Source organism: Zonotrichia leucophrys, chromosome 1A, assembly GCF_028769735.1.
Source record: "Zonotrichia leucophrys gambelii isolate GWCS_2022_RI chromosome 1A, RI_Zleu_2.0, whole genome shotgun sequence".
NCBI classification, from domain to species: domain Eukaryota; kingdom Metazoa; phylum Chordata; class Aves; order Passeriformes; family Passerellidae; genus Zonotrichia; species Zonotrichia leucophrys.
Genome location: NC_088170.1, coordinates 40108420 through 40135813, shown reverse-complemented (window position 1 = coordinate 40135813; position 27394 = coordinate 40108420). Strand labels below are relative to the sequence as shown.

The following is a 27394-nucleotide window of genomic DNA, read 5'->3' as shown; positions in this document are numbered from 1 at the left end:
CATCCAGAAGTTCTTTTTAAGAGAAGCGATAACCTCCTTCCAAAAGTATAAAATGTGTCTTCAACAGCTTTTATGAGTTGTGATAATGTGAACAGTAGAGATCTTTTAAATGTTTAGCAAAAAAATTATTCAGACTACTAAGAGTACCATCATAGACAAAAGGGAAATGGTTTCTATTAGAACAATTTTTTTTTAATTTCCTCTCAGAAATTGTGAAACGTGGTTTTTTTTCTAGCACAATCACCGCTGAAAGCTCAGGATACAGAAGTAAGGAGAACCTCAAATAGTGTGTGAAACATCAGGATGTGGTTTGCAGAGAAATCCACTCCACCAAGATGAAGCACAGATAGGACACAATACCAGATACCGCACGTGGAGAGCTGGGAGAAGACGATGAGGATGGGGAGCCCAGGCAGGCTTCAGCACGGCTACAAGGCAGAGACAGACAAAAACACACGCAGCCCTGCCAACAACCCTTGGAGCAGCGAGGGGGCCGGCGCCCACCTACGCTGCGGATGGAAGGGCTGCGGGGCAAGCCGGGCTCACCGAGCGCAGCCACAGCCGCAGGGCCAGCCCAGCGCAGGCGGCCGCCCCCGCCCCCTCCAGCCCGAACACACAGGGCGCCCCTGGGGCAGGCGCAGCAATGAATTCATCAGCGGGCGCTGGCAGGGTGCCTCGGCGCGGGAATTCAATAGGAACAGCAGGCCGAGGAGGAGTGAATAATTCAGGCGCCCCGCTCGCTCACACCGTGCCGAGGGAAGATGAAGCCCGCTCGCAGCGCCTCGAGCACTCCCGCCCGGGGCCACCCGGCTGGGCCAGCCCGGCAGAGCCGCCGGCCGGGCCCGGCCCGGAGAGCCGCGCCACGCTGGCAGCAGCCCGGCCGGCCCTCGCCACCAGCGGGAGCGGAGCGCAGACACACTACACTGCACGGCTTGTTCCCCTCGCACACACAGCTCCCTGTGTCCCGCCGGGAAGGAAAAGCCACCGGCAGCGTCATGTGCTCTCCATCAGCCCTGCTCCCAAAGCTTAAAGCAGAAGAGGTTGAAGGCTATTCTCTTGCAGCCATTGCTCTGTCCCTGGAAATGTTTATGTTAGACTAGTCTATCAGAAATATAAAAAGCTGCAGGGAGAGAAAAGAGGGATAAGGCAAGACAATATACAAGTGTTGGGGATATGAAAAATGTTAACCTTCAAAGCAATAGGCTTATAATACTGCATCCTATAGCAGAGTAAACAGCTTTTAGAAAAAATCCTCTGTGCTGGTCAGTCTATGTCAGGCCAAGTCTAATGATGACCTGGAGCACACAGAAACACTGGGGACAGTTTTCACCTACCCTATGCAGACTGAAAACAGACAATTATTACAATTCCACACAACCTCTTCTTGCCACCATTAGAATGGGAAAACTTCAAAAAGGGCAGAAAGTATCTCTGGATTTCTTTCCTCCCCATTCATTCCATCAAGAGACATCTAATGCTGAAACTGTTCTGCCAGACCTCGAGTCTTGAGGCCAGAACAGACCTGGCAGGTCAGGCCAAAGTTCTAGGTGCTCTCATTTTTCAATCATGCATCTTGCAGCACATGCTGCAACATGGCAAAAATGCCTCCAGCACATAATGAGCATGCTCCCTCCTGCTCCAGCCCAGGAGCCAGTTTTGCCCCAAGACAAGGTAGCCCACATTATCCTACTGGCCAGGACAAAATCATTCCAGATCGGCCAGGGCATGAACCAGCAGCAGTTACTGCAGCCGAGGGCAAGATGCGGAGCCTCCCCGCTGCTGCTAGCAGCACTGAATCAGTCTTCACCATGAGGAGATCTCCCATCGTTTCCACTCTCAAGGACTTCCCAACCAATTCAGGATCACACACTGCACACAGCGGCCAGGCAGCAGCACCAGCTGCACTTCCCAGCGAGCCGCACTTCCCAGGAATCGCGCTACAGCTCACAGACACACACGAGTAAACAGTGTCTGCAATGGCACTGCACAAGGCTAAGCAGATGGAGGTAGATTGGGGCCACTGTGCTCAGTAGGAGCCCAGAGCGGGGGAAAAAATATCTCATTTGATACTTACTCCTTCTCCTGCACAGCAGACCAACAGAGCAAGGCATCTTAAGCACAGATGTCTGTCCCATTACAGATCTCCCTGGGGCCTGCCAGGACTTTGACTGTAGTTCAGCAAACAAAGAATCCCAGACAGAACACGAAGCCTGGGCTCCAGAAGCAGCTTCTTTATCTTTACTGCATTTTTTATATTTTTAAAAAATTTTGGCACTCTGCTGACTTTCACAAAGGTAATGCTTGGAATGTACAAATCTGTACCAAAAACTGCAGAGAGAAAACCTTAAGAATGGTATATTAGCTGAATACAAACTCAGTACACAGTGTATTTAGATTGAGCCTTTTGACCTTCTGATCTTACTGTACAAACACCTGCAAACCAGTAGCTCTTCCTTTGTAAAACAGAGGCAGGATGGGAGAGCATGAAGTCTCTCTCAGCCTAAATCCCTCATTCCTTTTAACAAACAGGAATTACTGCATCATTAGATTTAGCAGCAGTACTTAAAACCAAATCAGATTTGGCGAGAGGAAAATAAAGCTATTGACTCCTGACATTTGCAACTTCAAGTATATTAGACCAGCTCCTCCATTTATATTTAGTACACCAGTGAAGAAAGCAGCAGTCTCTAATTAAACAGACACAGCATAATCTTCGCTGAGGGATCAAACGCACCAGAAACCTTCCCCTTCCTGGTGCCACGGCTCCCTGGGAAGCCAGGCTCTCACGCTGCTGCGGAAACCATCCCAGCCGGGTGAGTCACCAGCGCTATCCCCCAACGGGCATGATCCACAGGGCCTCTGGAAACAGCTGCTGGGAGATCAGCAGAAAGAGAAAAACCAGACAAGATCCCAATTCTGCCTGCTCCAAGAGGATTGTTTTATTCTTCTCACTTTGTCTCCCCCATGCCTCCAGGGACCTGCCTCCTTATTGAAGGGGGTGACAGCCATCCTTTTAGCTTCACTGACACCATCATGGATTCTGTAAGCCAGAAGAAACTTCTATGATGTACCTCTTAATGTACAGAGAGAGCCTCTTGGAAGAGCTCCTGTGCAGCAAGGTCTCAGGCCATTACTTAGCACAAGGGAAAGGGAAAGCAGAACAAATTGGAGGGGACAGAGGGTTTCAATTTGGGAGTGCAGTGCTCTGTCAAACACAGCCAAAGCAGTTTTTTATATCCCCAAGATTTACAGCTCTCACCTACTTCCCCAACTCAAATCTTTCATGGAATTTACTGATTTTCTACATGCTCTGCACTATAAAACAATCCCAGTTCTTTTCATGTTTGCATTTGGCACAAACAGTGCTGGCATTGCTTGGACACATGCTGCCCAAATTCAGAGAATAAAGATGAAGGACGCGATTTCCCTGTAGCTTTAAATTCATTATAAGAAGCACTTTTCTTAAGTGATCCTACTCACTCCAAGAAAATCGGAGCTATTTTATATCATGACATTCAACCTACAGGAAACAGCAAAGTATTGAAGAGGAATATTCACAGAGAGGAAACAGCAGGAAAGGGACTAGATGAGTATCTCCAACACACATAAAGTTTTCCAGCTCCGTTTCACTTCCTGGGCCAGCTGAGAGTCACTGAGCAGCACTGCGCTGTGCCCAGCTGAAAACGTGAAACTCAATCCCCTGACAATCAAAGGAAGGGTGGGAATCTCTCAATGAGCCTGCCCAGGAGGTGGAATACTGGCCAAACCTCATTACAGGGCATCTCCTGCCTTTCTCTCCTCTGCTGCTTGCTCACTGTGACATCCAAGCTATCAGTCACAGAACTCAGCAGCGTGCAGCCGCCTGTACCCCCCTGCCCAGAGCCTCCCCGTACACTCCCCAGCATGCAGCAGTAATTGCCTTTCCTATTAGCCCACAGCGACAACAGCTGCCATGGCAACCAGCAATGATTTTAATAAGTTTGGTCTGTTTTCAAGGGCAGCACACGCGTGCCGGCACATGAGCACGTTGCAGACACGCGCCAGGGGGAAGGAGGACCTGCCACCAAATACAAAGGCAGAGCTGAAAACACACTTGGATCAGAGAAACAGTGGATGAGCAAACATTTACCCCCCTCTTCTGCAGGAGGAATGGATGTCCACTCACTTCTAAAGCAAAGTGGATGAGAGGGGTGGGCAGTGGTGTGGTGGTGTTAAATGTGCAAAGGCTCTCCTTGATGGGCTACAGATACTACCAGGTGACAGAAGTGACAGGCAGCTGCACTGTGGGTATGTTGTGCCACATCACCCTGCACACTGCTGCTGTCAGCACTGCTGAGATGGACACAGCCAGCACTGGACACCAGCTTGCCTCTCAAAAGGACAGCAGAGGAACACATCCACCATGGTGGAGGCAGCTGGATTTAGAGATAAATTATTCTCTTTGGCATTACTTATTTTCTATGAGATCAAGAAAAAGAAGCTCCTAGCCAAATGGAGCACAGAGAGAAAGGATCACTTCTTTCAGAACCTATTTACCCCCAGCTTAGCCTTGAGGCATGATTTCACACCATGCACCCCAACAAAGAGGCTGTGCCCACTGTAAACATCCCACAAACACAAGGATTGGTGGCCCAGAGTAAAGGGGTATTACCAGTCAGACCAACTTACACCAGGTGGTCTAAAGCTGTCTAACCCAGTAGTACTGACACAACATTAGCAAATCATAAATTTAGTACTATTGGGGTTTTTTCAAAAGCCTTTTGAAGGTTTAGTTTAATCAGCTGTCCATCATCCACTCACCAGCTGCTACAAAGGGACATTTTCTGCTATGCAAACCGCACCAGTATCTGTAAACTCCACATAAAAGACTTGGAGGAAACAGACAAGAGAAGCAAACATGATACACTGACGCCCAGAACTCCAAATTAGCTACAAAACTAAGCATATAGTATCATTCCAGTCTCACCAGCTATGCAGACTCATAGGAGAGGGGAAAAAAAAAAGTAAATCTGCAGCACCTTTTCCACCATATCATGTATTTTACACAAGCCTGAAGAAAATATGAAACATCTAACAGCTGCATGCAGATCCATATATGTAATTAATTTGAATTTTGGTGCTAGGGAAAGATGCTGTGAAACGCTGCAAACTACCTTTTGCTAATACAGCAAGCTGATGCAGAGTAAGGCAAGTGCAGCGTGCAGCTCACCATGTGTTCCAAACAGCCCCCAAGGACCACCCTTTAGATGGAGGGGGCAGCAATAAAGGAGGCCACCTAGTTCAAACACGGGGAGGAAAGATGGCCACTGAACCCAGTGCTCTGAGATTTCTGCTCCTCTGCAGGTGACCTGGGACTTGCTTCATTTCTCTGTGCATCACCTCACACCACCTTTCTTCCTAACATGAATACTACGCAATTAGGATTTAAAAGGGGCTCAAATCCAGGATAACTGAGGCTAGGCTAAAGAATACAGGGATATTTAACTGCTAAAAACAAAGGATTACATCAATGAACAGGAACCAAGAGTTCTGTTTTGATTCCTGTAATGCTATCTGCCTTGAATAAACTCTGTGGATACACTAGTCTTTGGCTAGCCCATACAGGACAGAAAAAACCTCGTGCTACCTAGTGACTGAGCCACATGGGAAGCAGTGGACAAAAAAGACTTCTGGGAACCTACAGCTCTCTTCATCTGCCACCTGAGCCATGACTGTAAACCCCTCCCCCAAGCAGAAACACTACCTCATTTCGCTGTACATCCTCCCTTTCCAAGCAGCACATGAAAATGATGCTCCATCCCTGCTAGTCTCATTGCTGCCCAGGGGTTTGAATACAGCAGCAATGAATTGACTGGTCTTGTTAATTTAATTCAGCTACATGGGAAATCTGTAAACAGAAGCACAAGCCATGACAATACTATCAGAGAGCTCTGAATACAGAACTAAAAAATTTGCTTTTGGTTATCACTGCTAACCATGCAAGGAAGAAGAAATTTTCATACTGGATATTTTATATTTCTACTGTTTAAGCTCTTGCAGGTAAGAAGAAAGTTTCCTACCGGCAACACTGCTTTTTCTAACCTGCCAATTAGTTTCACACACAAATGTGTGTGAAATGTCAGTCAAATTCTGAATTAGCATTTGACTCGATACACTTCCAGCAACTCCAATCCAGGGCTAATTTAACAGATGTGACAGTACCCCTTGAGTCTCCAGGGAAGGGCAGGACTACCTGCCCTGGCTCCACTGGGACAGAGCAGCCTTTGGGAGAGGACTGATAACCACATCCCATGCTCCCTTCCCACTGCAATCTTATTTCACAGTGCACCTGTTCAAATGCAGCCTGTGCAAATGCAACAGTAATTTTTTTTCAAGCAACTTCATGAAGATAGTTGACTCCACGATGCAATAACCATCTGTGTATAAGCACATTGTTCAGAGAGCAAAGCTAACCATCCAACAGACTCTGCACCCCAGGAAAATCCATACAAGACAAAAATATTTACCTGCAAAGTAAAGTTGGGAAATGACCTATTAAGAAGCTCTCCCCTATTTAATGTCACTATATTCATTATCAAAAATCCTGCCCAGGAAGTCAGAGGTAGAGAAAACCTTACAATGGTAGGAATTCACCCATGGAAGAACAACAATGCCACATGTTTACTCCAGCACAAGGGATCCAGAGATTTAGGGACGGTCTTTAAAATCCTGTCCTAAAAACAAAAGTAAAAATTGTCAATCCCAGAACCAAGCAGACAGATCTACAGACCTCAGAATCTTTAATTGCAAACTTCCATCATTTCGGGCATCAAGAAACTGGTGACACAGTATAAGAAATTGCTTAGGAGAGTGCACATAAAATTTGTATTTACCTGAGGATTAGGTAAACTACACAATCCAAACAAAGCACTTGATACTACTGTGCCAGCAGGTCTGGTCAGTTTGTCCACTGTAGTGCACCTTTTCCAGACTACATGCATCATCTCTTTATCAAGCACCAAATCCAAGAGAACCAACTTCACAGAATACCTTACAATAGACATGAGAGCTCAAGCACAGAGACTTTGTTTATTTAATCACAAACCTCATAAAAGAGCTTGCTGACACCTTGTCAGCAACAGTGACTAACTGACACCAGGCATCTTGGAAGGTTTCAGTGCACAGGAGAGTCAAACACACCCACCTCCTGCTACACTTCCCAAGGATGGTCAGGGACAGGCACAACTTCAGACAGACTGTCATCACATTCAAGTTACAGCCAGAGGGTTCCTCATTCTGAGGTAACAGGGCCAATTCTCTCCATTCTGCCCACAGATTCCACACATCTACTGAAATCCAACAGAAACAAGAACATGGGATGATCCAGATCTACTGAATCACTATCGACTCCCCATCTACATGTTAAAACATGCAGACTGGCTAGTATTTCTCTGATGCCTCAGAGTTTTGGATGCCAGAAAGGATAAGAAAGGAGAACCAGGTCACCAAAGGTCAAAAATAGTGGCTGCTACAGAAAGGATGGAACAAATGCTGGAACAATGGAGCAGCCAAACTCTGCCCCTATGAGCTACTCCTATGGTAAATGTCTGCAGTAATCATGAGGTTCAAAAATTAAATACCCTGGGGGGGGGGGGGAGAGCAAAAACTATTTTCCTGTTTTCACTAGAAAGGTCATGCCTATTTAAGGAAACCTTCCCAAGGAACATGGATATGCTCCATCACATCCATCAACTAAGAGTCCAGAGTTAAGTGTAATCACTCATCAAAGAATTCCTAGTCCTTAAAGGGGTCGTGGTTGAAGCAAACCCAACTCATGCTACTCCTGGCATGCCAAGCAGTCACAAATACTTGATACTGCCCAAGATGAAAACATCAACCCACTGACCAGCAAAGAAAGAATTCTTACTTAACCCTTGAAGCAATAAATAACAGGAGGAAAACACACACACAAGAAGTCTCATAGCGCTTCCATCTACTCTAGTCAACACCTTCCCCATGGGAAACAAGCACCCCCAGGAGAACTTATACATTGGTCTGGCTGAAAGAGAGAGACACACTCAGACATGTCATTGGACCTATAGACAGAGAGGTTAGTGGTGTTAATTTGTGATTTATCAACAGATAAAACTTATTTTTCTGAAACTGTAGCATTTGGCCCTGACCACATGATATTCCTGTTGAAAGCCAGAAGACATCAGGCAAGACGGTGAAATGCAGCAAACCTGTCCTGGAAGGATCTAATTAGGGGACAGAGACAAACACAAAAACCAGACCTAACCATGAACATAATCTCAATTTCCTGGCAAAGCCACAAAGAGACATATATGTGTGTATATAGACAGGTATCAGGTGGTCAGACAATATATACTCAAATATCAGTCTTAGCCTCATTCACCACATCCATCACAACAGCACTGATGGTGCACAAGGGGGCACTGAGAGAAGGGATGGACAGATTGTATGCTGGTTTGGGCTTGGATAGAGTTAATTTTCTTCACAGTAGCTGTTATGGGGCTGTGTTTTGAATTTGTGCTGGAAACAGTGTTGATAATTCAGGGATGTTTTAGTTACTGCTGAGCAGTGCTTACACAGAGTCAAGGCCTTTCTGCTTCACCCCACCAGTGAGGAGGAGGCTGGGGTGCACAAGAAATTGCACAAGACACAGCCAGGACAGCTGACCCCAACTGACCCAAGGGATATTCCATACCACATGGCATCATGGTCAGCACATAAAGCTGAGGGAAGAAAGAGAAAGGGGAGACATTCAGAGTGAAGTCTGTCTTCCTGAATCAACATTACAAATGATGAAGCCCTGCTTTCCCTGGGGATGGCTGTAGCCTGTCTGCTCATGGGAAGTGGTGACAAGTGAATTCCTTTCATGCGTGGTTTTTGCTTTACCTGTTAAACTGCACATATCTTAACCCACAAGTTTTTTTACTTTTAGTCTTCTGATTCTCTCCCCCATCCCAGCGGGAAGGAGTGAGCAGCTGTGTGGGGCTTAGTTGCCAGCTAAGATTAAACCACAACAGATGGAAACACTACAGAGTGAAATTCCACTGTAACCCTCTCTGTCTGACAATCAAAATCCACAGTTGGTCCATTTCCTTTTACATTCTCCTCCTCTTCTCTGAAGTACTCTCTGGCCCATGGTTGATGTCCAACCATCACACAGACAGCACTGTTCCCAAATGCCACTATCACCTCCTGCTCAGTCCATCCCACCATCCACAGCGATGGCCTTGCCTCCTCTGTCTGTGACTGTGACATCTCAGCTCAGCTCTCGCAACATGAAGCGCCTGCCATGCCTCTTAGGGCAATCAACCCAGCCCAGGAAGTCACTTTTCCAAGAAGCGGTTAAGTATAAAGGTCAGATTGGGAAAAACCTGCTATATCCAGCTGGTGACACTAGCAGATGCCAGGTCTCCACTGGATTAATGTGAGCTTTGGAGAGGATACCAGCTTCATCTTCTCCCCTCGCTTCAAGGCAATGGGAATTCCCATAACACATGGAAAGGCACAAAGAAGGCATTACCAGGTCAGTCTTTATAGCCTCTTTCCAAAAAGCAGTGGGATGGGGTGTTTATTCCTCCCCTACAGCTTTATACTACTTCCAATGTTGTAGTCTGACAATCCTAGCAGTAAGATCAGGCATCCAGCCAAAACTAGGCTTGTTGTCTGGGGCTCTCTGAAAGTGACAAAACCCCAGTCCTTTAACACAACTCTGCTCCACCTTTACTCTGGTAAGGAGAACTGAATACCCATGAAGAAGCAATAAAAAGCAGGCAGTGATGGGATGCATGAAGGACTCATTATTCAGCAAACACCAAGTCCATGATCAACCAGGTATTTTTCACCTGAGACACCTGTATGCCAAGTGGCAGGATTCCTCTGCAGCCCTAATGTGGCATGAAGTCTCCTCACAAACATGCCTCTGTCCTCCCTGCTGACCCCACAAGCAACCACACGGAGACCTGTGCTCCAAGGAAAGGGGGAGAGCTGCCAGACCCCACTGGGAGCCAGCACAGGGATGGGTCAGAAGCCAGCTCCTGCCTTTGCTGTCCACACAGCAGCTCTTTGCCTCTTAACAGACCAAAACATGCTTTTTAACTCAAAAGGCAGTGTAGCTACATTCTCTCCTAAAATAGCAACTACAAAAGTCAAGGGCTGCAGATTAAAAAATAGCAACTATCCATGCAACTTCCAGTGTTTCCTCATGTGCAGGGATGTTCCAATAAATCAGGATTATGTGGTACTTTTCCCCAATTCCTACTACATTCAAGCCTAAAAAGTGCTGTGTTCTGAGCAGCATAAACAGCTGCAGAAACCCAAAGTTAGGTGGTTTAGTAGTTTAAGACAAGCAGCATCCATTCTACTTTAAAAGTTAGTTCGATTTCAAACCTTATCTTCCAAGTAAAATTTCACTATGTTGCTGACCAATCTCCTTAATTCAAGCTATTCTGGCTATTCTGCTGGGTTTTAAGATAAAGACAACATCACTGTACATTTGCCCAACATGACACCCTCAAGGATCAGTCTTTGGAAGCAGGAGGCATTATATATATATAGTGGAAGCTGTAGAGAGCTGTAGATCAAGGATTAAAACATCACCAAAACCTCATCTCAATAAAAAAAAACCCAGCTACAATCAAAAACTCAAAAATAAATTAGATTGTAAATGTCAATCTTTTTTTTTTGCAAAACTGGTCTTGCTACCAGGTACTTCAATCCCCCACTTCCACAATAAGACACAGTATACCTTTTCTACCTCTCAGGAAACTAAATTAAAATCATTAGTACCTGTGAAGCAACCACACTATTGTGGTGAGTACTGCAGAAGAGACCATTAAAAATTAATAGGTCTGTACTCAGTACAAGGTTTAGGTTATCTGCAATATTTCAGTTTGGTGTCATACATGAGATGAAAGAGAAGAAATGAAATATTGGATAGTCCAAAACCTGACCTTACACGCATTTTAACTGGTTCCATTAAGTTTAATAGCGCCTCAGCACCATCCGTTAGCTGCGCTTGCAGAGATGAAATCATCTCCAAAAATGTAAAAGCTATGACCACAGAATTATGACCTCACTTGATGCCTTCCTGTCACATTCTCCTGCTGGGCAGTTACTGGCTATGAGTCCCAGCCCCTTCAGTGCAGATGCACCAGGAATTAAAGTCTCCCCAGCTGCAACCTGCCATACACAGGTTCACTTCTCTGTCTCCTCAATCCTCTGCAAGGAGGAGACAGCACCTGCAGTTCCAGACCACCCAGGACAAACCTAACTCCAGCACCACTGCAGAGCTGCACACCTCTTCCTGGAACCAGAGCACTCAGAGCATTCTGCATTTCCACACACTTCAACTTCTGCTTTGGACAAAACAAATTACAGGATGGGCAGGTGCTTCAGAAGCCAGCTGGATTCTCCTGCAGGCTGTCCAAGAGACATTCAAATCTGCTGCTGCATACACTTTATTGCCTCAGTTTCCCCCATGATTCAAATAATTCCTGAGGCCACTGTAACATAAACACCTGTCTCCCACCCTCACACATGCCACCAGCCCCAGGACATCTGCCCATACCATGCTGCCAGCCCCCACTTCCCTTGGTATGCCCCACAGTTCCACCTGCTGCAGCAACATCACAGCCTAGGCTTCCTTCCCTGAATGAACCTTTTGGATCTCCCAGGCTGGGTGGCTGGTCCTACTCACGGGAGCAGAAGCAGCACCACTCAGTGAGGGGTCTTAAATCCCACAAACAACCCCGGGTGACTCCAAAGCTGAGCTTCAAGAACTAGTGCCTATAGGCAAGGAGAAGCACCTCCAAGACCTACTCCATCCTGGTCCAGCTTTGCTCCAAAGCTGCACAGGGCTTTTAACATGAAATAAGGGTAGGAAAGAGCCCTCTGAAGGACCTGCTTTCCAGGACAGCAGAGTACAAAGGGCAACGAAGAAGCCATTGCTTACACTTCCCCTCATTTCTTCTTCCCACAAAAGGGAAGCAAAGACACAGAACAGAATAAAATCAGAGAGTCAGACAGAGATGGCTCTGGAGCACGATCTCTCACAGGAGCTGCTTGGACAGACAGGCTTGGCTGCTCCATCCAGGGACCCAGCCCTGCAGCTGGGCAGAGCCTGGCCTTCCCCCACCTCCCTGCCTGAGGTCAGTGAGCAGGCTGGAGGGAAGGCGACCTTCCCACCCCTATCTGGGCAGGAGAATGGCAACCACAAGCAGCAATTTATAGCACCAGGATCCCAGCTAGAGCCTCCCTTTAGCCCACACAGCACTAAATCACGGCTTTTTAGTGATGCCTTGGTGGGATTTTCTTCCTGGGCATCACCCTAACAGTGACAACCACTCCAAATGTCTGCAAGAATCTCCTGCAGAAATAGCAGTGGGAAAGCTGTGCAGAAAGCCTCAATTTAAAGTGCACAATGCCCCAGTCCCTTGAAGAAATCTGAGCTGGATCCAAATCCTAAGGCCTCAGAGGCCTCTGGGGAGCATATTTTGATATTTGTGACACACAGAAAAGCCACATAATGTTGATTCTTTAGCCTCTCTATTTAAAGAAATTTAGCTATGCGCAGTCAGAGGGAAAAAGTGCTGACATGATGAGGGTTTTTTGCCCCTTAACTGGTGCAGCTTCTTCTTGATCTCTATGCTAATACCTGCATTATTGCTGAGGCAATTATGAGCAGATAAAACCTCATAAATTCATGCAAGAACAGCAACAAGTGCTTCTATTCCATGCTCTCTGAAGCAATCATCCAATCTTTCGCACCACAAACTCTCCTAGACAAAGGCAAACATAAGCAACAGCCCCAGTAACACACAGCCACTTCAAAAACATGCCAGCCTGAATCCCACTGTCCTATCCAAGTAGATCTCATTACCTCTTTTCTAATCAGTGTGAACCACAAGCACCCTCTGCCCACACTCCAAAGGTTAGAAGCTGGCACAATGGTATAGCTGACTGAACACCAACGTCGCACCAAGTGAGCTGACAGAAACTGCCAAAGTTTCCTGCTCTGCCCAAGCTGATGCTGGATCTAGCTCCAGTTCAGCTGATGCTGCTCATTAAACAAGGGAACCTTCCTTTCTTTGTGGCCACTTAAATACCTCGTATCACTGCTAAAGAGTTGGAGTCCCATTTCTTTGGTCCAGCAAGAGAGCTGACAGGGGTGGTTTAGATAGAAGCTGTATGTATGTATGTATGACAAGCCAAATGAGAGAGAGGCTGGAACAGTTCACAAACATCCTGGAAATCTTCCAGAACCCAGAATACAGGTTAGAAATCTAGAAAACTACATGGCCTTTCTCAGCAAAGCTCTCCTGCAGGAGGTAGCCAGACACAGCTCGGCAGGAGAGCCTGGCAGAGCCCTGACAGGGAACACTGCAGGGGCAGGAGGGTGGCATGCTCCAGGACTGGTGACGACTCTTTCATCCAGTCCCTGCCATCGCTGGACTTGGCTCCTACAAAATCTCTAACTCAGCCTGGAAAAAATGAGATGCATGCAAGAAAGCGAAGCAGAGGGAGGAGGAAGCATGCTGAGAAAAATGTATACACATCTTTCAAACTGAATTTACAAAAGATTGCTGGCAAAATTAAATTTACTGGAGAGCAAAGGGAGTTAAAGCCCAAAATGCAGTCAAGCAGCTCTAATCCCTAAACATTGGGATTATCTCATGACAGCTACACTCGAGTGTCCACTCAATACCACTGTAAAATGCAGATCAACAGAATGCTCCAATGAACTGGAACTCGTTACCTCTAATTGCTTCTCTCACTTCTCTTCTGGATGTTCCTCTGATCCCTCAGCCACTGCATTTCAACAGCAAACACACAGACAGAAGGTCAAGTAATATCAGAGACGGGCAAATTAAATAAGAGATTTCCAGACAACAAAAACATCTGCCCTTCTCCTTCACTTCATACAAAAACTAAGGTTTGCTGAGTGCCACAAGGCAAGTCAGCAGCACAGTGACAGGTTTTAAAACATCTTCAACTAATGTGATTCCTGCATTTCCCAGAGGGGCAGAGGTTTCTGTGCAGCCAACCAAACACTGCTAACAACAGGCTTTATTTTTCCAAGCTAACAGGGGTATGTCCTTCAGCAGCAGTTTCCAGGGGGCCACAGACCACACACAGAATCCCATTCAGATCCATCTCAACTTCAGTTTGGCTTCCCTACCTCTAATGCAAACGAAGCAGCTGATTCATTTCATTTTATTTTACTGCTGCCTCCTTTGCATCTCCTGTGTTCTGGCACTGCTACTGCCACCAGCCTCAGCAGCAGGGGCTGAAAGGGCGGTCACAGTAAAGCACGAAGGCAGCGCAGGGACACAGCTGCCAAACCTTCAGAGACCAGCACATCTTTGAGACAGCCTTGGACACAGAAGTGCAAACCCCTAGTGCAGAAGGGCAAGGCAGGGGCCCTGCTTGCTGCATCACTGGGAGGAACAAGGGTATTGCACAGGATGTGCCTGCAAGCTGCTCCAAACTCAGCTGGGTGGGCAACCTTTCCAACATGCAAGGGAGAGAGCAGGCCTCCTGCAAAATACCAGAGTGCTCGTGTTTCTAAACAGGAATTCTGAAAGGAAAAATAAAAAGCTTATATCTACAGCTGGTACACATATGCAGAAGGAAACCATCTCCAGTAGAGCCAGATCTCTGTTTGGCTTCCAACCTCCCAAATGTGGCCATCACCTCTGAACACAAACCTCTGGAATCTACAGAGAAATACTGAGAGAGCCAGGAGGAGTACTAAAGCAAGCAGAATACTTCACTTGGACTTTGTTTTCCTAAATATGGCAAGAAAAGAGCCAACATTAAAGCACTCTTAACAACTCTAAAATCCTAACTTTCAGTCTGTTTGCCAAAGTTTTTCTTTGAACTGGAGATTTTCTAAGTGCTCCCAGACTATGTAAAGTCTAACTCATAACATTCAAATATTTTAAAAAAACAAAGGGCAAAAACAAACAGAGAAACAACAACAAACTTAGAGGTGATTCATTACATCTCATCACATCAGCAACTCTCTGTCGAAACAGCATCCCAGGAAACCTCACCCTGGATCCAAGGCAGGGGTCGAAAGTTGGAACTTCATTCCTTGCACTACAATATCATGTATCCCCTGCACTGCTCTGCATCTCTTTACAAAGACAGCCATGCCATGAAAAATAAGAGGGAGGAAAAGGCTAAGCTGATTACACAGCTTTTCCACCATTTACTGGAACTAGATGTTCTCTTCTGTAAGATATAAAAATACAGACTTCCAAAGGGTCCCTCACAGCACAAAAAAGCTGTTATTCACTGCCCCCATCTTGATTACAATCCCAGTCAGCCCTCTTACTTGTAAACCCAAACCTATCTAGAAATTATCAGCAGACTGATTTCTTGCCATCCTCTGGAGCACCACAAACAGGCCACAGCTTGGACAAGGACACCGGCTGTCATGAAGCACCAGCCATGTCCCCACTGTCCCCTTTCTGTGGCACCCTGCAGTGCAAGGCCTCCAGTCACTGTGCTGGAAAGAAGTCAGGCTGGTAGAGGGTGTCACAGACCATCTTCTGGCTCACGGCAGGATGAGAAACTGCAGACTTTCCTGTGGAGCAAAGACTTATCATCTATTACATCATCTTTTAGTCACAGGGGACTGATCTCAACACCACTAGTCATCTTTATGAACCCTGTGCTGACATGGCTGAATGACAACACAAAGTCACCACTCATTGCTGCCACTAAAGGTTTATGTGGACTGGGCAAGGCACAGACCACAGCTGCATTAACTATCTGTCCTGACCAGCTGGCCACGCTCATGGTTGCAAGAAAGGTAATTCTCCAAATACTCAGGGACACTGAGCACACAAGTCATCCATGAAAGAGGAACAGATCACCTCTGTTCACACCTTGCATCTAATTCCACCTATGTATTACCACAAAGTATGATTTTAATTTACTAACCCCATAAAAAAGTTAAATGAAAATTCAGCTTGGGGAGTAAAAGAGGAGCTGATTAACTCATTCAACCCATGCAAAACAAGGGGATGATAGTTTAGTAACTTTTTCAGCAGTAAACTGTCTGTACACCTCTAGCACCTAGAAGGGGAAGACAAAAACAGCACCCTGGAATAACACCCTTGTCTGCAGTTTGAAAGAGAAAGGGACACTTCCCAGCTAGCCACAACACTTCTCATCTTTCATCACACAAGGAGCAGAGGAGGAGAGAGATTGTTGCAAGGGTACTTTCTCTTCCATCTGTGCAGCAGTCAGTATTTTCTAACAAGAAGCAAATACAGCTGCATCAACAACTGCATTTCAGTGCAGTTTCACAAGTGACTTAGGCTAATATAACTTTCTTTTTTTGTCTTCTCCCCTGTGTTAGGCATTATTTTTACCCAGATCAGCAAGCTGATCCAAATGATTCAATCATCCAAGTCAGCAAACAGAGCATGAGGCAGTTCCCTGCTAGTATTTATACAGTTAAATCAGCAGTACGTTTGGGGCCAAAGCTTACACACCTGTCCAAATACTTCCAGGTGACATTCCTGGCCAGCAGCATTTGACTTTTGCCATTTATGGCACAGAGAGAGCTAAAACCCAGCAGTTCCTGGTAGACCTTTTCCTCCCACGCCACGATTAGCTGAAATATGTCCCAGAAGCAGATAGCAGCCATGATCCGATTTGCCCCAATCCCAACTCAAGCAGCTTTACACCACCCTCCTAACAAGATCAGCACTGGCCAAACACCATTTATCCAGCCTGATCAAAGATGGATTAGATAATGAAACCCTAACTGCATAAGCTGTCTGAGCATGCTGGCCTGAGACAGCAGAAAACAAGAAGCCCAGTAAATCTAAGGGCTGTTCGAAGCTTTCAGGTACCCCCAGCCCCAAGGTATTAATAACTAGCTACTGTCTTATCTCCCTATACCCTAGTTTTGATATTTCATGCTAACAGACCCCCCAAAAATCTATTAGTTTTACAGCTACACTAGTAATTTGTACAGCTAAATGATTTATTTCAGCACTACACATTGTGTTTATATCCTAAGCCACTGGTAGTACAGGTTATTCAAAGAAGAAATGGTGGGGGGCATAGCAGCATTCCGTGATTCCTTGCTATCAGCCCAGAGACACGAGGTCACCAAGTTTACACAGCAACAACCCGTGGCTCTGGAACAGGAAGTAGAAAATTGACAGGATCTCCAGGAAAAACAAGGTACAACGGTTGCTGCTCTGATTTCCAGCTTTCAGAAAGCCTCTAGTACATAGGAGAGCGAGGAAAAAAAAACATCAAAGAATAGGCTCTTTATTCCTCTTGCAAGCATTACATACAGTTAAACATAGAGGATTTACTAAAAAGAAGCTGTTATTCTAAAATAAGGTACTTCAAAAGAAGGCACTATCTGAACAGAAATCCTTATGAAGGACAATCTTGTGTTTTGTCTTTTAAGGAAAAAGATACTGAATTTCCCAAACATTAAAGAACATATTTTTCCTACCTCTGATGTTATTGGTAAGTTTGGCTTCTAATTTGGTACTTCTTGCTTGCAAACACGAGAAGATTCTCCAAACATATAAACTACACTTTTTAAAACTAAAAAAAGTCAAGGGAAACTTCTGGACACAGAATTATAGAACAGTTTGGTTAGAAAGGACCTTAAAGATCACCTAGTTCCAAATGATGGTATGTATTTGCACATACATATATATGTTTATTTTCATCTTTTATAATAAAAGGATTGAAAAAATTTTCCATATACATACATATGGAAAGATTAAAATTAAGAATGCCAAATAAGTACAATATGAGTCTCCTAATCTGAAGAACAGCTACACTGACTACAGACACACTTAAAAATTGGGCTCTACTAGTTGCACCTCACCTAATTTCTCCACTGTTTCCCACTATTTGGTACAGAAATAAACCCCAGCTTTCTGCTAATTAATTTGACAACCAATCCCTACTATCATGACCACCAGCACTACACAAAGTGCTTCACACACACACTGTTATAGCTCCATGGGAGAACACTGCAATCTTACCATTCATTGGACAGACAAGGCACTTGTCAATGTACATATAGGAGGGAGTCTTTTATCAGGAGAGAAATTGTACTAATTTGCAATTTAAAAAAACCAAAACCAAACAAACAAAAAAAAAACACCAGACTTTTGCTAAACCAGCTCAAGTCCCTTCTTGGGCAATTTTCAGTTGATTTACCCAGGTTTATATCAAAAACAGCCAGTTAAACCACTATATGCGGGGTAAACTGTGCATCTTCTCTAAGTACACAGGGTCTCTGCCTCAGTTGAACTCTGAGGAGCTGGAAGAATTTCATGTCACCATGCCTGTGCACTCAGTCATAACTCCTAGCAAGACACACCGTACAAACACTGCGATGCTGAGCATCTTTCTCCCTGCAATTGTACACACTGCCTGAGTCATACCTGACACCTACATGTGGGAGAACACACTACTTCAAGGGATAAAGGAGCACTGCACGATGGGCACTGGCCCTTGGGAGAGCACAGGCAGCAGCAGGCTTGGGTACAAAGCTCCAGCAAGCGCTCAGGCCACACCGTCACACTTGGGAAAGACTGATGCTGTGGGGTGGAGAGACCACCATGAAAGGCTGAACATCAGAGAGAAACACAAACAAAACCTTCCTGCCACAAGCTGTTTAAAAAAATAAGTAATTCTTGAGCGTGAAAACTGGGGACAGCCTGGGAAATAAAAAAGGGAAGAGTGTTGGCCAGCACTTAGCATCTTGATGAGAAGCACCGTGGAAAGAATAGGATGCTCCCTTTGGAAAGCCAGGAGCGCTTACCAACCCCAGAAAAGGTGAGAGGAGAAACAAGCTCAGATGAATAAATCACGCTGCTTCCAAAGAGCTCTGATATTCTCATCACGAGAGACAGAAGCAGAAAAGGCCAGTGCAACTGCCATAATAAAACACCCCTCCACAACACCCAGACAAAGGGAGGCAGAAACACCTTGGCAGCATCACCCCACAAACACAAAGGCCAACGCACCTGAAATAAGCGATGTTTTGGGGACGATCAAACCGCGCTGGCAGGAGACGACAGAAACGTGGGACTCTGAACCACCCTAGAAGACGCCCCACTGCTCCGCTTCCCCCTTCCCGAGCAGCACCTGGGATTTCTCCCGGCGCTGTGCAAGCCCCAAGCGCCGCGCGTAAACCCCGCCGGGCCCGGAGCGCCGCCGGCGCCCCGCACCCGACCCCGGCCCCGCGGCCTCCCCCAGTGCCCGGCGGTGCCCGGGGCGCGGACCCGGCGGCGGCTCCCCCAGGGCCCCGCGCCGCCGCCCCACGTGCTGGGCTGCGCCCCGGGAGCCACCGGGCTCGGCCCGGGGCAGCCGCGCTCGCCTGGCTGCCCGCGGGGAAAGGGCCGCACGCCCGAGCGCAACGCGCCGAAGCCCGCAAACCGAAATCAACGCGGCCCGGCCCGGCCGAGCCCCGGGAGGGAGAACCGGGGACGGCCCGGCCCTGCCCGCTACCTGCATGCCGCCGCCGTCGGCCTCCGCCTCCGTCCGCAGCCGCTTGCTGTGGCCGCCCTCCGCGCCGTCCCCGCCGGGCATGGGCTGCTCCAGCTCCGGCTCCCGCTTCACGCCGCGGGCGGACCCCGCGCCGCCGCCGGCCAGGAGCTGCGGCTGTGGCTGCTGCTGCTGCTGCTGCGGGGGCTGGCCGCCCTCCGCCATCCGCGCCGCCGGAGCCCCGGCCGCCCCCCGCCCCGATCGCCCCGCTCTGTCACCGCGGCGCCCGGCGCTGCCGGAGGAGCGGGAGCAGCAGGAGGACGAGGACGGCGGCGAGCCCCGCGCCGCGACCGGAGCAGCAGCGGGCGCGCCGGGCTCCGACCCACCGGAGCGCCTCGGTCACGGGCTCGGCAGCGGCTGGGGAGGGGCCGGAGCCCCTCGGCAATCTCCGGAAACGCCGCCGGAGCAGCGCGACCCCCGCTCGGAAACCTTCGGCGGCAGCGGCGGCGCCGGGCGGGGCGGGGCGGGGCGGGGCGGGGCGCGGGCGGAGCGCGGGGCGGGGCGGGGCCGGCGCGGGGCTCCGGGCGCCGCGGAGCCGCACGGGGCGGCGGGAAATGGCCGCTCGGCCCGGAACGGCCCGGCCGGCCCCGCCGCACCGCGCTCGGCACCGGGGCTGCGCCCAGCCCGCCCCGGGTCCGGCCACCACCGCCCTCCGGGTGCGGGACCCCCGGCGGGGCTGCGGCGGTCACGGTGGCCGGAGCAGTGCGGGCCACCCAGCCCTCGGGCACAGCCGGGTCCCCCGTCACGGGCCGGCTTGATCCCGGCCCCGCCGGCGCAGAGCTGCCTTTCGGCGTGAGGTTTCCGCAGAGCTTCCCTAAGGAGCTGAGGCGGATCTGGGTGATGGGTGCTGGCCTGACCCCCGCTGTAGGTTAGGAGGATCCAGCGGCCCGGGATGTGCTGCCCAGCTCCGGAGCCCCGTGTCCTGCTCTGAGCGGCCTCGCATCCCTCGGTGCATTGTGTTCGTTCCGGCCTTTTCCAGGCCTCCTCCCTGCACCTCACTCCAGGGCTCACCTCGCAGCCCCAGAGCACATCTGATCGCTTGAGAAAGGGCTGTGCTGGTTTCTCGTCCCTAATGGCCTCCGTGGGTTTCTGTTGCACCTACATATGTATAAATATATCTTCTCATTTTTTCTGCTGCATATGACTTCCAACCAGATGGAGACACCAGTCTGCAAGAACCCAAAGCCTGTTCATCAGCCCTTCTGTGTGTCTCCATGGTTTTGATCTTGAGGAACGAATTTGGGATCCTCAACCAAAACATAAAGTTGTTTTTGTTATTCACTTGCTATCTGGTAGCACTAAGTGCAGTATCTACTCTAGAGTGAGGAAGGCATAGGCAGCCTGCGTTGTCCTGAACGTAGTCTGGAAGCCATGGCAACTTGATGGAGAGCTAATCCACAGATCATAATACAAATCTGTGGTTGGCTCAATTATGGGATGGGAATGACACTCCTGCCTGCCGACAGTTTGGAGAAAAAGGAAGAAACTAAAAATGGAGTTGGTCGGTGTGAGGACGCCTTTCTTGACTTCTCAAATATCACCATGTGCAAGAAAGCCTGGGGACCAGTTAGATTATCTTAGTGTTCCATATCCCCTGTACGTGCTACATCTGTTGATCTTCATGAAATTACAGAGCCTTTAGTTTTGAGTGACAGTTACCATACATGACTCCAGTCTTACTTTACACCACATTTTTCCTCATCCAAAAATAGTTTTCAAGGCCACATTGAAAGCTATTTTAAGTGGTATGTTTTCTGCTGAGGTGCCAGCTTGTCTCCTCCAGTGACAGGGGAAATCTCTTTTTTTCAAAATGATTGTAAATCCCCACGGAGTGGCAGGCACCCAGAAGACAATTACATGCAGCTTTTGTGTGCTCACCCACCAAGGGTAAACACATGTCTCATTCATCTTGACTGGGTTTGATAAAATGAGCCAGACTGTCAAACAACACTGAAGGAACGTGTTCAGTCCATTCTTGGCTCGGAAAGAAGCTGAAATTCTCATGACTGGGATGCTGCTCATACAGAGAAAAACAGCTTTTCTGTATTTCTCTTTCTCCCCCTACTTTTGACAAGGAATTCTACATGAATGGTCCAGGTTAAGGTATTGCCTGTGAGGAGATGCAGAAGGCTTCAACCTTCAGACAAGTTAGGAATAAACAGTTTGGAGAGCAATCTTGGGAGCATTCCTCTCACTGTGGTGAGAGTGTGTCTGACACTTCCCTTGGGGATATCAAAGAAAGGAGTTGCCTTATGATGCCCAGCTTCCATTTTTCTCTTCTCCTTCTCCTAACCCCATTTCCACCATCTCCTGCCATGCAGGTGCCAAAGCTGCTGCCAGTTCTCCCTTGCATCCTGTGTGCACATGGTCTGTGCTGCAGAGCAGCTCCTGGCAGAGCTGGCAGTGCCATAGGCACATCCCTTGGAGAGGCATTTTCAGCTGGCTGTGGTATGCAGCCTGCCAGGGGAGCACCCTGAATTATGGTGCAGGTGGAAAGAGCTGAGGGGGGTCCTCAGTGACCTGCAGCTGCCACCACCATGCTCTGTGCCATTGTGAGCTTTCTGACACTGCTGCCGTGTTGCTGCATACTACCATTTATCCAGATCTTTCCATTTCCTCTTAAAATAAGATTAATTAATTTATCTTCATGGTATGTTTGTGGGATAGGTATTATCTCCGTTTAACAGATGGGATATGAGGCATTCCTGAAGTCACAAAAAAGCTTTTGAGCTGAGACACAATCTTAATCCATTGATTTCCTTTCACACAACCCAGCTGCCTTTTAGGTATTTGTATGTGACATCTGAGACATACTAAATAGACAGCTGACTCTGTTAACCCTTCCTCTGCTGCACAGCACTCTTCCCAAAGGCCCCTATGTGCTGTGATTTCATGGGCAAGTTTGCAGAGCGCTCACCAGCGCTTTGTCTTTGACAGATCAAAGAGGGGCAATCCTAGGATGTGTTATCCTTGCAGAGAGCTCCGAGAAGCTGGCATGAAGAGTGTATCTTTCCTGAACAGATTCATACAATTTTAGAATAAAATTGTGGTGGTTTCCTCCCCCAGAAGGATACCTTCTGAAGATATTCCTTGGGGAAACATGCTGGTGCACCCACTGGGCTGGAAATCAGGTGGCATCAGGATGCTGGGTGTGAAACCTCTATGGAAGTACAAAGGGCTGGGTCCCAGAAGGTGCTTGAATGGAGCAAGGCAGTGACTCATGAAGGTTCTAAGGCACAGACATGAAGAGAGGCGCAAACTCAGTTATTAGCCTTTGGCTCTAAGGCATAGAAATCATGCAGAGACACTTCAAAGCAAATGTGTTCTTTCCACCACCACAACTGAGAACTGTTTCTTGCTGCTTCCATCATCTACACCACATACCCTGCTGACCAGCTCCCTCTTGCCCTGTCAGCTCCAGCAGCTTTGTTCCTCTCCTTCATGGAGGATTTTGTCTCTTTGCTAAGTGGGTCAGGTGGGGTCTAGCACCGTGCCCTACCATGCCCCTTCCTGCTGTTTCTGTCCAGTCAGACAAACCTCTGGAGCCAAATGCTGTTCCTCCCCACAGCAGTGCTCCCACAGGTGACAAAGTGCCGCCAAGGTAAAGTTCAGCCTGGACTTTGGTCCTGGTTTCGCCGGAAGCGGGGATGGAGCTTTCAGTAGTAGCTACTGTGGGTAAATGTTTCTTCTTCCTTATCTCAGGCCAGCAATTTGCTACAAAATTTTACCAGCAGAAGCTGCCTTTTCCTGTAACCAATTAGCACACAGCTGAAAATGCATAACCTAAGTCAGCAAAATCCAAAGACCTTGTCACCTGGCCCAAACCATGTGCCAGGAGGATGCCAGTGCCCAAGCAGGGGCACGATGCCAACATCAATATGTCACTGTGACGCAAGGTGCTGGCAGCTGTCACTCACTGGGCCAGCAACCACAATGCACCCGCTGTTTTCCCAGTGCCACCTCTGGCAATGAGGACACCTGGCCTCAGGAAATGCCTCCAAGCACCTCGGCACTCCAGCAAGGCAGCAGTGTCAGCAGCTGGGAATCCACCAGAGAGCTCAGAGCAAAACCTTCCTGACTCATTTTCCTGTTTCCTGCAAACATCCCTGCAGCACATTTATGGTTGCTGTTTGCTTGGTCTGTGGTTCTGTGGGGCATCAGGCTGTGCAGCAGGTGTGGCATTTCAGGTGTCCCAAATGGCACCTGCAGCACAGATGCAGTTACCTGCATGGATGCAATTAGCATGGAAATGCCATCTGCCTGCACTGCTTATGCCTGGGGGCGTGGGGAATAAAGTAAGTCCTTCAGCACTTCTAACATGAAACAGCATCCCTCTATATCCTAAAAACATGTAATGGCAGAAAGATGTGTGAAGAGCACATGTGGGAGATGAAGGGTCTCTTGTGTTCCTGTTGCGATGGCAGGGCTGACTGGATAAATAAAACTGAGATTACAACCAAGATAAACAGTGTGAGCCACAGAGGTACCACAGGGTACCTCCCTTCATGGGGACACAGACCAGAAGGAAAAAAACCTCATTGGCTCTCCCCTACCCACTGGGTGGCAGAGATCCAGTACTTGGGAAATACCTGGTGCTTGTTCCCCTCGGCTGCCTGTCATGAGTGAACCAGAGGTGGCTGAAGGCTGGACTCCACATCAGGGGCCAGCAGTGGCTGCTGTGGATGCAGTGCTCCAGCGGCCTGGCTGCACACCTCTGCTGTGTCTCTGAAGCACCTCTGGGCTGTGCCACCCTCTGCTCTCTCAGACACGAGTCTGTAGCAGCCTGACATACTCAGCTTACACAGGCACATAGACAAAGAGAGAATACCAATCATTATTTGCAACTGCGCATTTCCAAATAGGCTGGAGGCCGCACAGCTTGAGAAGGGCAAATGCCCTGCTGGAGGCAACATTCATTCCTGGTGTAACAGGCAGATAGAGCAAAGGACAAAGCAAAACATTCTCTGTGGTGGCTGGGCACATCGTGGAACAGAACGGGGTGGGGGGCAGGGTTATCACATAACTCCTGTTCGTTTTTAGTGAAGCACCCTGTTTATTAGGGCCCTTCAGCTACAACTCAATTTACTACATGGCTGATCTCTGGAGTTGAGGCTGATTCTTCCTCCCTAACTGGTTCATTGAAAATCTTCTGAAAGTGCACTCTTACACACGAAATGCCAAATTAAGCTGGTCCTTAACAGGACACACCGTGCAAGAGGAGCCATCTCCCAGCACAGAGAATAGCTTGCAGATATTTTCTGCAGTGATCTCGGTATCACCTTTCACTCCTGTGACTGATTCAGGGAGAAAGAAAGGGTGTGTGGTTGAAGCTGGCCCACACCCTGATGTTTCCCAGCTGTTCAAGCCTTCCCTTGAGACATCCGCCATCTGTGCAAATTACAACAGCATGAATTACGCCTCGGGATCCAAGCCACAGCAGTGCTTCCAGGATTGCTCCAGCTTTTCACTGTTCCAAACATTTTGCAGGTCCCTCCTCTGTTGCTGCTAAAGCTTTAGCTGTTTGTATCTGCCACGCTCACAGTTTTCCAGTTCCATTGCTTATATTTTCCTTGGTCTCAGCTTCCAACTGAAATTTCCACGTGTCCCGTCCCGTTCTTACTCAACTTTCCAGACCACAGCACATCCATTATAGATGACTCCACCTGCTGGCTGTCCAGCAGTGCAGCATTCGCATCGCAGGGACCGGAGACTCAACTCACTCACATAAACGTGACTCAAAAATCTTGCCCTGAGATTGTACATTTGCAGCAAACGACGATCGATTTTCCTTCTTGCAGAAAAGTGCTCTGTGAATTTATGCTAACATTGTACCAATAAGCATTTGCAATCTGATTTTACCCTTTCACAATGCTATTTGCTGCTGATGCAGCTCAGATTTCAAATAAGATTTGAAAACATAATTGTCCTTTTTTTTTTTCAGTGTGATTTCTCCACTCTAAAAATAGTTACTGCCTCTTTGGCTTCAGATCCAAATTAGAAAACAGTGGTAAAGCACAATAAATACTCTGTATACAAGCCAAGAGGACATTTTCAAAGTAAGTCAACCTCCAGTTTGAAAAGAAAATCCCCCATGTATGCTACATCTGCATGAATACCAAGATTTCAGATAAGCTCCCGATGCATGTGGAGCCAGCTGGGTCACAGAACTGACTCTGGGAGAGCGCAAGAAATCCCTCACTTGTGAGTCAGTGTGACATTCAAGCACTTGCTTAACTTTAAGCATGAGAAATGTCACTGCAGTCAATGAGGTTTTTGATGTGCTCATGGGCAGGACAAGGGCTCTGGTGCCGTGCACACGGGGCTGGAGCCGCTCTGCGAGTGCCAGGCAGGGAAGCTGCCTGCATCTGTCTCGAAACACATCCATCTGCTGACTGCCAGTGCTCTGCTATCTCCAACAAGATTAAATTATTTCAAATGCAATTTGTACCCTCCCCCCTCCCCTCCCCCCCCCAAAAAATGCTAAGCCTCTCGCCTTGAATCATCTGAAATCCAGACAACACATAATCCACTACAGGAAATATAAACGCCTAATGCAATTTTATAGGCAGCTGGAGGGTGCCAAGTTTGCTAGCCCACACAATAGCTTGCAGATTTCTCTGTGGAAAACAAAAACAAAAAATAAAATAAATAAGCAAATAAAGAAATAATTTTAAAAGGCAGGGAGAGGACTGGGCTATAGCTCCCCTCAAACCTTGGGAACTTCAGCTGTGGCTGCTGGCAAGAAGGGGCCGCTAATCCTGCAGTCTGTAGCAAGCAGAAACACAGCCATATTTAGTCATGTTTTCCAGCCCCTTCTCCTATTCCTGTCTGCTGAACAGCCATTTGATCAGGGCTAGAGATTCAAATCAAAATGAAACGTTAGCAGCCCATGCAAAATTCAGAAAGGGATATCCACAGCCCTGCGAAGCTGATGATAAAACCGTGGTGGAAATCCCGGCCTGAGTGACACTGGAGCTGGCTGGGGATACCAGCCCTGTGCTGTAGGGTCTGGCTGACCCAGAAATCGCCTGTGTGACTCAGGATTACCATCTCATGCTGGCCACTCCCTCCAGAGACTTGCTTCTGACTTTATTAATACCACTTTTCTTCATACAACTCGTATTCAGATGGAGTTTAGGTGGTTTGGGTGACATGGGTTAAATATGGAATGGGGAAATCACCACAGTTTGCCAAGTAAGTGCTATAAATTCCAGCAATTTATGACACAGGGAAAAGCTGGAAGCAGTCTGAGTGCATTCTTCAGCAGTGGCAATGCACAGGTAGGGCACCCAAATAAATGTAATTGTGGTACGAGGCTATAACCATGTCATTCTAGGGAAATCACTAGAGTTTTATCTCCTGGACCTGCTAACATTGATTTTAAAAATCTTTTTCTCCCTTGAATATCCATTTTCCAGTGTCCCTCCTGCCACTCCCTCTCCAGCATTCCTGAGTCTGCTCCAGCAGGCCGTCCCGGCCCCTTGGAGTTGCTTCCCCACCCGCCCGGCATCCCCCAGCCCTCTGCTTTTGTGATTTGTCTTTTCCTCCCCATTACTGCAGCAGGAACTTTCCCTTGGGAGACATTAGTAGGGGAAGGGAGAGGAAGAGAAATGAGAGGCAGAGGTTCAGATTGTGAGCAGAAGTGAACTCACCCCTCCTCTGCCAAAACCTCATTGAAGGCTCCCAGCACTACCAGGAGTGTGAGCCTACAAGCCAGGGGCTCGCTGCCCTGCCTCTGCTCAGCCCTTTCCTTCCCCACAGCCACTGAGGTCCCTGCAGTGTACCCCAAATTCCTCTGCAGCATCCCCAAAGCCCCTGCTCAGGCTGCCCGTGGCTGTCC

General features: G+C 48.0%; 1 protein-coding gene across 8 annotated transcripts in view; it reads right to left on the bottom strand.

Annotated features, from left to right (window-relative positions):
- RBFOX2 (RNA binding fox-1 homolog 2) overlaps positions 1-19988 on the bottom strand; it is a 164089-nt gene extending 144101 nt beyond the window's left edge. For 4 of the 8 annotated variants that reach the window (XM_064702488.1, XM_064702480.1, XM_064702483.1 and 1 more), the window contains exon 1: positions 19519-19987. In XM_064702488.1, coding sequence (XP_064558558.1) covers positions 19519-19719 — 201 coding nt within the window. In that variant the 5' untranslated portion in view covers positions 19720-19987. Of the gene's footprint in view, positions 1-19518 lie in introns of all 8 variants that reach the window. The other 4 variants (XM_064702481.1, XM_064702489.1, XM_064702484.1 and 1 more) reach the window with 3 other exon arrangements.
- Positions 19989-27394: the final 7406 nt, after the last annotated feature.